The 14,717-nt window shown below is 27.1% G+C and overlaps 1 protein-coding gene across 2 annotated transcripts; it reads left to right on the forward strand.

Annotated features, from left to right (window-relative positions):
• Positions 1-849: 849 nt before the first annotated feature.
• Positions 850-14,399, forward strand: LOC107164878 (proton-coupled amino acid transporter-like protein pathetic). 2 transcript variants are annotated; one of them, XM_015512866.2, is made up of 8 exons: positions 850-1,072; positions 5,361-5,443; positions 7,205-7,306; positions 7,887-8,037; positions 9,148-9,630; positions 10,131-10,309; positions 11,179-11,345; positions 13,092-14,399. In XM_015512866.2, exons 2-8 carry the CDS (start codon positions 5,409-5,411, stop codon positions 13,379-13,381), a joined length of 1,407 nt encoding a protein of 468 aa, XP_015368352.2. In that variant the 5' UTR covers positions 850-1,072; positions 5,361-5,408; the 3' UTR covers positions 13,382-14,399. The 2 variants fall into 2 exon arrangements, with proteins under 2 accessions (XP_015368352.2, XP_015368353.2); XM_015512867.2 differs by having other exon boundaries at positions 5,361-5,440.
• The last annotated feature ends 318 nt before the right edge of the window (positions 14,400-14,717 follow it).

The following is a 14,717-nucleotide window of genomic DNA, read 5'->3' on the forward strand; positions in this document are numbered from 1 at the left end:
GAATTGGACAAAATATCCAAATTAAAAAAATATGAAAGTAGTCTGATTAAATAATAGTATTGATAATAATTTCATTATTCAATGTTATAAATCACATTTATATACCCAAAGAGTTGGTACGTTGAAAAAAATTGCTAATGTACATTTTAAATATAATATATTTATAACATTATCGACTGTCATACTTTTCAGATATTATTATATGTTATCATGTAAAAATACATCAAAATACTATTAAACCTATTTTTTTTAAAGTGTTATTTTTTTTTTTATTTGGATATTTTTTTCTATTCATTGGTCTTTCATCATTGAAAATTATAATAATTTATGACCTATATTCTTATAGGTACCTTTATTCGATTTGGTGGTAGATGTCGCAAGTATTTTAAGTAACTAAAACAAATACAACTGTTGTGAGCTTACTATGTTGTTATAAAAGTAGATACCTATCTATCTATTTTAGTGATTTTAATTATATCTTAATAATAATAACAAAAAAAAAAAAAAATTGTAATTAAAATTGATATTACTTTTTATATATCAGAATAATTATTTAATCATTGATATTTTATATAATACAAATATTAATAAATAAGTTAGGTATACCAGAAACTCTTAGATACGCACACCACTTATTGTATCATTGTAGTCTAAAATCTTATTATGCAGTTATCCTGTGTATATTTATATAATACTATGTTTTATAACTTTGATAACCAATGAAATCTGGATAGCTATGAGTAAGTAATGGTATAGTGGGTAGAATGGTGGGGGCACATATGCTCCAATCAGACGAATACTGGATTTTGTGAATATGCCTATAGGTACCTATATACTTTGCCATGCATTCGAACGCGTACCGGTGTATGGTTACAGTCTACTTGCAATTGCGCTTGCCCATATATTTTTAATTTTTCCAAATAAATTTTGATTTTCGTTTTCGTTTTAATATATTTGTCTTTTTATTTCTCTATAATATTTTGCATTCACAGAAACTACGTTGTTTTTTAAATTATAGCATTTATCCTATAATATTGGGATTGAGAAAATACTACAGAGGAACTACGTTCAGGTAAATATATTTTAATCATATATTTTTAACTTTTATTAACGTTTATTAATTTATGGTTAAATATTTCTACTGCCTGTACATAATAGACATTCAAATATTTCGGAGAATAGTAGGATTATCTAAATCGTTTCATTAATTTTTGATTAATTGATCAAATCTACAGTATAATTTTCACCTTAAATATTTTCATATAATAAATTGTGTTTAAATATTGTAAAAAAATCGTTAATTATATCCTTTTTTACTTTTCATATTAATCATGTTTACCATAGTTATACTTATTATAATATAATATTACTGTACAACTGTATTTTTATTTAACCATCATTTTGAACTATGATCATTATTATTTATAAATTGTAATACGGGTATTTATTTTAACAGGACATCGAAAAAAAAATTAAATAATTTTTTTTAAAAATAGGTAAAACGATTCAAAGTTAATTTCAGAGACTTTTTGGTACTTTTAATTAATGTATTATTTTCAATGAAAGATACGATTATTTAATACAATGGTACCTTGCTAGTTTTTATATCTTGTTACTAACAACATTTAAAATGTGATTTGTACATGTACTAATCGTTAATAAGTCGGCCCTACTAAGACGCACTTAACGATAAAAGATATATAATTTTTATAAATGTAGCAAGTAGAAAATAATTTTCGTATTAAAATCTTAAAAAATGAATAAAATAAATATCTATAGTTATAAAGCACTACATAAAGTTATTTAAATTTATAATATTGTATTTTGTACCACGTAGGTACCATTAAAATACAGTTTGTTTAAATTTTTAAATAACTTTTTACGAATGCCTTCATATTTTGAATTTCGTTTCCAATTGAAAATACTATTTCTACTACTATATTAATTATTCAAAGACAATTTTGTTTAATGTACTCAATTATTTTTATATTTATTTTGTCGAGTTCTAATAAATATACAATAGAAAGGCCATAGAGGAAAAATTTAAAATACTGATTTCATAACCAATTTTTAAATATAGTCTATAAGTTATAAACAAAATTGTTTTTTAAACAATTATTTGTATTTATATAATTACAAATTATGAACTAGGTACTATATAGTACTGCTTTTACTCGCTTAACGATCCTTATAATCCTACTAGAATATCTATGTTGATCAGTGAGACTTTTGAATACAGGTTATAAAGTTACAAACATTAATGTATGTTAAATTTTCAAAGATTAATATTTCCATAAATTTGAGTAGATATTTAAGTAGGTATAATTATTGTAAGGTGGAAAATGTTAAGTTTAGGGCTATGTTTTTTTTAAACTTAAATGAGCATTATATATTTATAAATAGATACTAGAGTAGGTAGTTATGGAAATAATACATAGTAAGAGAACGAAATTATTATATTTAATAATCTTAATAAAGATGTCTACGATCACCAATAGGTAGTTGTACATATTATAATAATTTTATTTATTATTCGTAACATTACAGCCCTGTAAGATAAAAAAAAATGATAATAAATGTTTATAGAACTATTGTCTATTTCAAAGAATATAATAGTTAATTATAATCATTTTAATAATAAATTCAAACTACCTAATTAATAAAAACTAACAAAAATAAAAACAAATTAATACAGTATAGATACCACTGTATTAAGATGTAGGTAATAGGTTAAACCATATAAATGCAAGGGTCCACTCATTAATTGGGTCAATAAACATTTCTAGCCTTTTTCGATTTTATTCACACAAATGTGTCTTGCGCTAAATTTTGCATTTTATGTATATTTCAAAATACGGAATGAAAGTAATAATATTCTAAGTTTAATAATGATCACAAATAAAAACACGCTATGTCTACGGATCCTATACATTTATTTTTATACTCTCCCATCACTCCTTTATTGCCATTTGACATTAGGCCGATTTATAAGAGCCATATCTAGGTACCTATATAGGTAGGTATCACGTGAACGAATGTTATTTAACCTACAGCTTATAGTTTATACATCTTAAACTATTATGTTCTCATTTCTCACACTATTTGGAATACCTATATCTGATCATTAACATACCTCAGGATATTTTTTTTTATATTAACAAACGCCACATGCTTAGAAATGAATAATTATGGAAATTGTATTATGTTGTATAAAAAATTAAAGACATGGCTTGTATATTTGTATTATGTATAGTTGGAGAAAACTTGTAATATAATATAATATATATATATATATATATATATATATATATATATATATATATATCGTTTAGAAACTGGTTCTTAGTTTTAACCTGCATTTTTGGATAGCAAAAGAGAGACAAAGTGGTTTTTTGGATTCTGACACTCGTGGTTTTATAATTCATAGGCCCTACCTGAGAAGATTTAGTTGCATTATAGTAATAATATTATGTATAAATGCATTTTACGTTTGAACGATAACCGATGACGAAATAAGATTATGGCTTATTTTATACGTAGGTAAATCTTCATCTGTTGAAAATTTCGAAATCAACTGTTTATTTTGAATAGAAAAACTACATGCATGTTTATTTCTTTTTTATTAAACTAAAAAGTTTTATTTATTCTTATAAATATATAGCTACAATGTATAGACTCTATACCTACTAAAATATATTAATACTGCATCTCGTTAGTAAATTTAGTTGTAGTTATGCATATTTAATTAGGTATGTATCGAACAATTAATCAAAATGATTTTAATATTATGAACTTACTTGCCTCAATAGAATAGGTATATATGCTAATAGTTGTTTTTAAAACAAAAATCTTATATTAAGATATTATTTTTGTTTATTACTACCTACAAACATTATACATATATATTTATATATAATATATAGTAGGTAGGTATACTATTAATATTATAATGCATTTTCTATCTTACCATGCCTACTAAAAAAATCGAATATGCTCTTTAGAATCTGCCACGCCCTCCAATAAGTTGATACATAGTTTGTATTAATTTATTATAGTAGGTATAATAGGCAATACGTGATACATTGGTGATACACTGTACTACTGCAGTTATTAATTCAAGTATTTATTATTAAGTATACGATAGAGTACGCGGGGCATATTTAACGGTAGTCAGTAGTCACCTATAATATATTATATAATTCCTATTTGCATGCTAATTTCTAAATAATTAGTGTATCTATTTTTAGACATAGTTGTTCACCTGTGTCAATCCACGTAACTGTTTTTTTTTTTAAATCATAATATTTAACTTACAACTATGAACGCATTACATCCACACCCAATATTTACAATATATTGTTAACTAAAAAATATCTATCTAAATATCTAAACGCATCAGCTTATTTTTAAGTATTTGATATTTCAAATATAGCATGTTTCTAAAAATATCTTCCTTAAGTATCATCCCTATACCAACACATTTCAAAATTTGAACCAACACTGAGGATCCACAAATCTCGATGCACGACCGCAGTCAATTTGTGGCTGCCGTAGTAAATAAGTAGCATCGTCGTAAAAATAAATTATTTTACCTCCGAACCACTTTTGACACAGTATTTAATAATTACCCATAACATGCACTTAGTTAACGACCGGTAGGCTTTTAGTAGTGTACTCGCGTATACCCGCAATCAACCAGTGTCGACGCCACAAAATCCTAGGCTTTCGCTCGACGAATCAGCCGTAGCTCCAATAAGTTTTAATCCTGTAGTCACAATGTATCAACCATTCGAATAATACATATTATATAGATATATGTTGACACAGCTCTTGGGCAGAAGAGTTTTTTTGTTCGTTCATTTCACTCGCGTCCGTCATATGCCAAGAATCAATTAAGTATACACGATACAAATATAAAATACTATATCACAGCTGTCTATCTAATATTTAAAAAATGTTTATATTAAATAAATTATAATGTCTGTCCGTCTGGTGTCTAAGCGTACACACACTTACTATGCCTAAAGAGTTTATTTTTAAAGACGTACTCGTTTCTTGTCGGCCGAAAAACTTGTCAACGATCCACCTTTTTTTCCTCTCATTCTTTCTTTCTGTATCTCGCTCTTTTTTTGTCGCTCTCTCAGTCAGAGCCCGGCATCACCAAATATCTCTGTCGCACAGTGTACTGATTGTATGCTATTGCCTATTTTATTGAACACAATGAACACAGCATATTCCTGTAAAAATAATAACTGTGACGTTGACCAGCTCTAAATACTCTACCTATATCAAATATTTTAGTAAAATATAGGACCTTCTTGAAAAATAAATAATTAACGTGGTTGTTGTTCGTATTTCAGAGTTCGCAAGAAGCAGCACCGAAACTCCGAACGATCTTATTTTACGATATGTCAAAGATGAAGGAAGTACCAGCTAACACGTCGTGAGAAATATTAATAATTTTTTTTTTCTACACACATTTTTTGTTCTTTCTGGAAACATGCATGTATAGGTTAAATTTAAACTATGGTAAATAGGTATATTATAGCTGGAAAATAATGTAATTCAATGGTTGTTACAGTATTATATTTTATATACATGATAAATTAATAACGTTCAAACATATTTAGATTTATGTTATGACATTACCTATAATATGATATATTCATACAAACCTATTTAACCCGTTCTATGGTAAGTATGTACCGGCAGCTGCTAGACATTTTACTTAGGGCGTGTTGTGGAGAACCCTCATGTTATGTTAGCAGCACAGCCATCAATTAACACAACGACACTCAAAAATACATCTAACACATTTTACTCTGATAAAAAATGTCTAGCTTACATTGTTATTTGTTGAAGACTGTGTCACTTCTCCGAGATTTTGTAAGACTTTATTTTCACTGGTAGACTATTTTTAAAATTGTGCAGCATTGGAGATCTATACCTATATGCGAACTTCTAGTCTTTTTACAAATAAAAAAAATCATTTAACAAACATTTCAATATACTTTAATTTAGTAGAAAATGTGTGTTTTAGAGGATTTATTTTTTATTATTGCGAACAACTTATTTTTTATTCTATTTTATAAAAATTAAAACCTTACTCAGTGTTTTAGTGTATTATAATTTTGCGTATAAATAAACTGAATTTTTATAATGTCTTTCAATTTTTCAGAATTATTTTGTTAAAAATAAAAACTGTTTAAAACACTTCTATAAAACACTCATACTTTATGGTATATTATTTTTTTGATAAATAATATGGTACTTAAGCAATTTTAAATTTTTGTGGAGCAACATGATTATATTCCTAATAATTTGTATAATATAAATATATAATTGAATTTAAAAAAAAAAATGCGAAACAATAATTTTTTTTGACAGTTTTTAGATAAAATGTTGACGAATAGTAAATTAATATGTAATACACGCTTCATTTTCGGCTAAAATTAAATCGACCTATTTCTTGCCATAGTGCAAATATAGTTAAATAGGTTAGTTTATAGTTTATCAACAATATCTATAATCACATCATAAAACATACTTAAAAAGTAAATATAGGTATATTATATATAGGTTGATAGTATTCACTCAGAAGTCAGAAGTCAAAATTGTTTTTGTATGGAATGAATTATCTATTTAAATTCAAATTTAACACTTATTAATAATTATTGTGACTATAACTCATAATACGAAGAATATTCGACATCTACTATATACATTTTGGTGTGCTATGTGAAATAAATCATCTAGTTTATCTAAAAAAATATATATATTTTTTTAAATACTCAGAATTTTTTATAGTAACCTCATCTACTCGTCTGTAACTAGAGCTGCGTTTTCGTTCAAGTTCAATTTTTCCATTCATATATTGTACATTAAAACTTTAAAACAGTACCCTTGCTATGGTTGTTAATTTACTAGCAGTATTCTAGTATTTCATATAACCAAGAAGAAAAATTTTTTCATGTAATGGAATTTTAAATAAGTAAAAAATTACAATATATATAATAGAACAGTAACTGAACACAAATAAGTATATTAATAATATTGTCAGTAGGTTTGTAACTTGCCTCATTGAATTGATACTAAATAATATACTATCGGATTTCAATCATTTTTTGCTAAATATGAATATAAAAAAATATGCCATAATTGATAATATTATGTGTATTTTCACTTGATATATTATTCATTACAGATTAAAGTCATTCAAAAATCAAGCAAAGAGTGAAGTTGCACATCTAAATGGTATCGATTACTTCGATCCATTCCTCGAGAGAAACTTGGAACACCCAACCACGTAAGTATATAGTATTATAATATATAATAATATAGTAACGTATAATAATAAATCCACTTTTAGAAATTGCGAGGCCCGAGCAATGTATAATTTTGAGGCCATTTTATAGTTGTATGGTTCTGCTTCAACATAACATTAAAAATACTTTTTATTCGAATTAATAATAACGATTGGAATCATATAAATTGTATATACTCATAATAAATATAATTACTTTAAAACGACACCAACATTAATATTTCTTAATAAACAACTAATTTAAATACTGAAATATTGTATGTAGTATGTTTACTGTAAAGTACATTAAAGAACAATAATAACTATAAATTACCACAAGAAATGAAGAAAATTAATTTAGAAACAATATGTTACCCATTTAAAAACATAATAAATTATAAATAAACAATTTTATTTTAACTCTTTAATCATTTAACTTAAAAGTAGTATAACACAATTAAAAAAAGTAAATATTATAATAATAAATCTAAATAATATTAATTTTTTCTGTCAATAATTAAACATTGTTAGTAATAATAGAAATAATTTTTTACACACTAATATATTATTTCAACTTTTACAGCAACGGTGAGACCCTGACTCATTTACTCAAAGCATCTCTAGGAACTGGCATCCTTGCCATGCCGTTAGCTTTCCAGTGTTCAGGACTTATAACTGGCTTATTTGCAACAATGGTCGTGTCATTCGTGTGCACGTATTGCTCGTATCTACTGGTTAGTTGTCGAATATCTTATGTTTTTAGTTACGTTCATAACCAATTGTCGTCGCCTTTATATGGAAGTATTGGAAGTTATGAGGCACGACACAGATATATATTGATTACCTACATAATAATGTACTATAAGTATATCATAAAACTAAGTCTTATTGGTTTTGTTGGTTAGGTTCAAAGTCTGATTATTATTTTTATTATTGCAATAGTGCATAGAAAAATAATAACTAAACGGTTTTTTATTACAATTTTGAGTACTTTACATATAATATTACGAATTATGTATTTATTTCATAATTAATTTGTTAGTTGTTAATATCTTATAATATTTTCGTAACCTTCCAATTTTATGCGTTACCTATATTTTTTTCACATCCTACCTATTAAACTTTACAATGCACACCTATATACATACAACAATAATTTTTTGATATTTTTCACTCTCACATTTACACATTTAAACATATATATAGTTTATAAATACTACATAATTTTAAGTTATAGGTAATATTGTTAACATTATTAGATATTTGTTAAATTATATTAAATTATATTTATGTAGTACTATTGATTGCAAATAGGTACTAGAATTGATGATAAATAGAAATACTTACGACCTACTTGTTCTACATAGGTACGTTATACCTTATACATATCTAAAGGCTATTGAGCATATTATGTTGCTCAATTAAAAAAAATGTTGTTGAAGAATTATTTAAAAAAAAAAGTTAATTAAATTGATCTGGTTTTAAGTACACTTTATAAAATATAATTTAAGTATAGAACGTTAAAAAATATAATATCGTTATATTTCTATAATAACCTATAATAATAAAGGTATTATTGCTAATATGATGTAGCGAAAATACGCGAATTTGATATAGTATACAACAACTATACTCGTTATATACACTAGTCACTAGTATTTAATAGTTATAGTATACACTAGTCACTAGTATTTAATAGTTATAGTATACAACCTATAGCCTATATAGTATATAAGTAGTGTTATACGTTATAATTATATAATATAATGTATTATAATTTTTTTAAATAATGTTCTTAGATTATGTCAATGGTATAATACGTATATTCTCTCGTTGTTTTACAGGTGAAATGCGCTCACACGCTTTACAGGAGGACAAAAGTGTCATCCATGAGTTACGCGGATGTGGCTGAAGTGGCGTTTGCAAACGGACCCACATGGTCTCAAAAGTTCTCGTCACTTACCCGACAGTCTGTGCTCTGGCTGTTATTCGTCACATACTTCGGAACATGCAGCGTGTACACAGTGATAATCGCCTCAAACTTTGAACAGCTGTTCACATACCACATGGGTTACGAGCTGAATCTCCGATACTTTATTGCGATGCTGCTCATACCGCTTATACTGCTCAGCTACGTGCCTAATCTCAAGTACTTGGCGCCCGTATCTATGGTGGCCAACCTGTTGATGGCCACCGGCCTGGGCATCACATTTTATTATACATTGTGTGATATACCCAACATTTCAGAAAGACCGGCTATGGGGACACTTGAAACATTCCCAACATTTTTCTGTCTCACCGTATTTGCCATGGAAGCCATTGGAGTGGTACGTTATGAATATTACCGATCAAAAAGTGCTTCAAATTGTATGGGGAAAAATAGGCACCTACAAAAATGGTTTGTAGGTGATTATTTACATACTTATAAGCTTTGAGGCATAATAATTCAAATGGAGGAAAAGTTGTTTTAGAAAGTATATTTTTTTTCAATACCTACAATTTGAAGAATTTTTCAATATCACTTTTCATTCACTTGTTATTTTTTTTTTGATTATTTTTAAATCATAACCAATATTTTTATTTTTATATTTGAAATAGATACTATACAGATCAACATGGGTATTATATTATAAATTATGAGCATTTGCCATTTATAAAAGATTGGTTGATAAGGTATCTTATATAGGCTGATTAATTCTCAATAAAACTATGAATAAAAATATATGGTTTTACTACTTTTACTGAATTTTTTTTTAAAATTATTTTGTTAATACTATTGTAAATAATTTGTCTGTTTGTCTTTATATCTTATTTTTTTTTATTGAAGGTAATGCCGTTGGAAAACAACATGAAAACGCCTAGAAACTTTTTGGGAGTTTTTGGAGTGCTGAACGTCGGCATGGGCGGTGTGACCATTGTGTACATTCTGCTAGGTTTCTTTGGTTACTTGAAATACGGTGAAGCAACGAAATCAAGTATAACGTTAAACCTTCCTACCGAAGATGTGTGAGTGTATAACGTGCAGCTAAAAGCTAAAACACATATCTAAAAATATTGTTATCCGTGTACCTCGATTTCAGTGAAAATAGTCACATATATTACTTATATAATATTTCTATTTTCATGATTTTGGAGGTGAATTAATCTGTCCAGTATGAAATTTTATTTTTTTTATTTCAGATAAGAGTATCTTAAACTCAACTATCATTCATTATATCAATCTTATCATTTATTTAACGTTTCTGATATTGTTTGGCGATGTAGGTACCTACATAAAAAATAACGATGTATTAAATGTAAAAATTGGTTTTTTTCTTAAAAATATTCTTTTAAACATAATATGATTAATTACTTTGATATATAAAAAATAAATAAAAATGAAAACGTTCTACGTATTTTTATGTTTAATAGTATCGTATTTTGGTTTTTTTTTTTTTGGGGGGGGGGGGGGGGGTTCGTATTGTTTTGATTGCATCTCTATTCATTTGGATTGTAAAAAAGGTTAACTATGCTCAATCGTCTCACATCTTTACGAGATTAATTTATTTCAATAAAATGACTTCTGAAGTCCATTTCCTTGTCCCCATTTCAATTTCAAAATTTTAATTTTTGACTAACCCATACATTTGTGTTAATTTTATGAATTTATCCCCAATTTGTGATGGGATATATTGAAACGGTAGATTGAAGTATTATTATATGCCTAATGCGTTAAAAACTGACAATTATTTAGATACAGATTTTTAGGGAGTCAATATATTGTAAATCCCTTGTTTGTGCACCTTTGAACTATTCAATATTATAATGTATGTTTTGCGTCGAGCGCGTCGAAACTACTAAATTTAACCTTTTAATTTTTGTGTAATTGTTTACAGTGCTGCACAGATGGCTAAAATATGCATCAGTTTAGCCGTGTTCTGTACATACGGTCTACAGTTTTTCGTTTGCTTGGAGATAATATGGACCAAAATCCAAGAAAACTTTGAAAAAGCTACAATTTTCCACAACTATGTCTTGAGAACGGTTCTGGTGACTATTTCAGGTGAGTAATGCTTATACCGTACGAGTGTAGGTACCTACATTTTAGTCGCAGGTAGCTGAAGTTTGACTTTTTACTCGTTCATATTTTGCAAGACAAAATCAAGATTCTTAAAAATTTTGAGAAATGTATAAAATCATAAATTGTTCATCTACCCGAATTTTTGTATAATTATTTATTATATATATATATATTATTGATTTAAGGTTTTATGGCAGTTAGTATAGTAAAACAAATTGCATTCAGTCTAAAACATAATATTATATATTATAGACAATATTACTGTTGATGTTTAGAAAAATATTTAATTTTTGTGAGTTACCTATTAAAGAGGTTGAAAAACAGAACTATAATATTGCTTTCCAAGTGTCAAAAAATATATTTAAAAAATGTTGTGCCAATTATTTTGTATTGTTTTCTAATTTATAAGATTTGTCCAAACGTACATGTATTTATGTATAAATGTATGTAGGTATTTAGATAACAATATAGCAATTTTATTGAGAGGATATTGGGCATTGGCACGAACATCAAATGTGTTATTGTTACGTTTAAATTTTATACAATAGGTATTATAATTTTTATGCACGTTTAAATTGTGATATTTCACATGTTCATAATTAACATGAAAATTAAAATATTATAAAAGATAATGCCTAGTGAAACACTGAATTTATTAACTTGAATCTTAAAGTAAGATAATTAGGGAATTCATATTCTATTACTACAAGTAACAATATAGAGTTTGTTCTATTGAACATAAATTTGATATGTTGTTCGTTGGTTAGTATAGAGAAAACAAATAGTGTATTGACGTCCGACGAACATTAAATAATTATTTTATATTTTTTTAATAGACACTTACTGATATTATCAAAACTTTCGTGTTAAGTTCATAATTCGACATCCTCTCAAGTCTTGTAAATGTGTTTTTGAAAAAAAAAATTTATTATAATCAACTCAAGGAATTAATTTTTAAAACTGCCAGGTTTTTCAATATAAATCAATCCTATACTTTAACAGAGGGAACTATAAATGTATGGTTATAATACATAAATTTAAAAAGAACTTTTTTTCTTAGTGAGAAAGATAGCAAAACTACGCTTGGAATTACAAAGTTTGATTAACAGAATGTACAATATAGCAGATTTGAGTTCAGATCTTATTTTGTATTGTTGGTTTCAGTATTAAAAGTGAATTTATCAACTATTAAATTTAATGGTAAGAATATTATCTGAGTACAACACTCAGAGTATTTAAAATCACTCAAATATTATTTTCAACAACACAAACAAGTTCTGATGAATGCAGTAGCGTAACCAGGGGAGGGGGATGATTAACTTTCAAAGCGGTGGTTTATCTAGGTTCTTCCATAAGTTTAACGTGAAGAAAAAAAATAAAAATAACAATGAATTTCCTTTTTATATTGTGACTTTCAAAGACAATTTTTCTAAAAATTTCAGGGGGGGGGGGCTGTAGTCCCCTCAGCCATCTCACTGGCTATACCACTGGATAGATGTAAATTGTCTATGCTGTACAATTGTAAAATAGTGGCAACACACGTGATTATTCTCTTATATAGGCTTAAATTTTTCTAATGCCTATAAAACCTAAATTGAATCCTCTATCCTTGCCCCCCTTAAAAAAAATATAGATCTAACTACGCCTTTAACCGTAACCATAAGTTTTAACATATTTGTTATTTTAATGATAAATATCTATATATTATGTCTTGTTTTCGTTTCACAGTGGTGATCGCGGTGGCTGTACCGACAATTGGTCCATTCATCGGACTCATCGGTGCTTTTTGTTTCTCACTGCTCGGCATCATTGTGCCCTTGATCATAGAATTTGCCACATACTGGGATGAAGTGACCGTCTGGATGACCATTCGGAACGCATTACTGATTGTCGTTGGAATTTTGGCACTGGTCTTCGGCACAGCCAACAGCATAGCCGATATAATCGCCGCTTACGGACCAGCTCAGTCCGTCACGTGCGCCATCAACTCCACACTGACTCAGCCTATTGCAGAATGACCGGATATCCGGGCACATCATCGACCACCCAGCCACACATTTGAATTTGAAACATAGTATATCGTTAAGATAATTATTTATATATATATGTATACATAGGCGTAATACCAGGGATACTTTTCCAAATGCAACCACCCCCACCTAAAAAAGGCCTATTATTTCTATATAATACTTCGTATACTCAAACTCATAATTAAATGAATAGTATAATAAATTTACTACTTATAATTTCAGTATTTTAGTATGTTATAAAAATAATTGAAAGACGTGTAAAATGTCATAGTAAAAAATAAATTGTATTAATCGTGTTTTTTTGATACACAATACTTTATACATTAGGTATGTATAATATACTTTAACAAAAATATTTTTGATGTCTAAGATAAAAAACGTTATTTGTTTTTAAAATTAAAATTGTTTATTTAACTAAACAAAATTTTGTGAACAAAACGGGTTACAAAAAAAACAGTTTTTTACGTAAATAATATAATTACTTTAGATATTTTTAAAATTTGTAATCACGTCACTTGCAAAATTGCAAATGAAAATACATACTGGCTACGCCTATGTATATATTATTATAGTTATTAAACGCGTTTACACGTAAAAATATAGAACTTGTGGTCTGTGTGGTCGGAATCGACACTGACGAAGCAACTTCCACGATTTATAATCGTCGTCGTTTTACCAGCACCCCGTCGAGGCACCTGCCATTAGAACATAATATAACTGGTGACAGGCATTTATGAATTTATGATAATATTATTTTTTAGTGCGAATTCGTTCAAAACATTTTTTATAATTTTTTTTTTACTTAAAATTATTTTTCTAAGCATGTTGTCAAATTTATGATTAATCATTTTTATTATTAGGTATGGTTGTATCATCGTTTTTATGTATTCGATCTAAATAGGCTTCAAATTAAATTTTATATATATATATAATATTATATTTTCCATTTCTTTTTATACATTTTATATTATTAAGTATTTAACTCATTAAATATTATATTAAAATAGAGTGTTATTATTTGATTATTATACTTGATAATAGTTAATGGATAGGTAATTTTACAATATTGACAAAAAACTTGCTTATTTTTTCGTAAAAAAGAATTTTATTATGCTATTAAAACACAAGTTTTAATTTATTCGACTACTTTCAAAATTTGCGCGATACTGGTTTAACCAAAAATAAAAAATAGAGAAGGGGGACTTGAGAAATATTCCACAAATAGTCGTAACAAATTCACACTAATGTTTAGAGGGGGAATTTGAAAATTGTTGATTATTCCATGAGGGGTTCTGGGGAACATTTCTCTAGCCCTTCCTCTATT

This window comes from Diuraphis noxia, unplaced genomic scaffold, assembly GCF_037042655.1.
Source record: "Diuraphis noxia isolate RWA-SAM2 unplaced genomic scaffold, SU_Dnox_SAM2 contig0001, whole genome shotgun sequence".
Classification (NCBI taxonomy): Eukaryota; Metazoa; Arthropoda; class Insecta; order Hemiptera; family Aphididae; genus Diuraphis; species Diuraphis noxia.

Excerpts from the sequence above, each read along its gene's own strand:
- LOC107164878 (XM_015512866.2), top strand. The coding sequence starts at position 5,409 with ATGTCAAAGATGAAGGAAGTACCAGCTAACACGTC. Across the intron at positions 9,631-10,130 it reads CCATGGAAGCCATTGGAGTG|GTAATGCCGTTGGAAAACAA; the intron begins GTACGTTATGAA and ends TTTTTATTGAAG. Across the intron at positions 10,310-11,178 it reads AACCTTCCTACCGAAGATGT|TGCTGCACAGATGGCTAAAA; the intron begins GTGAGTGTATAA and ends AATTGTTTACAG.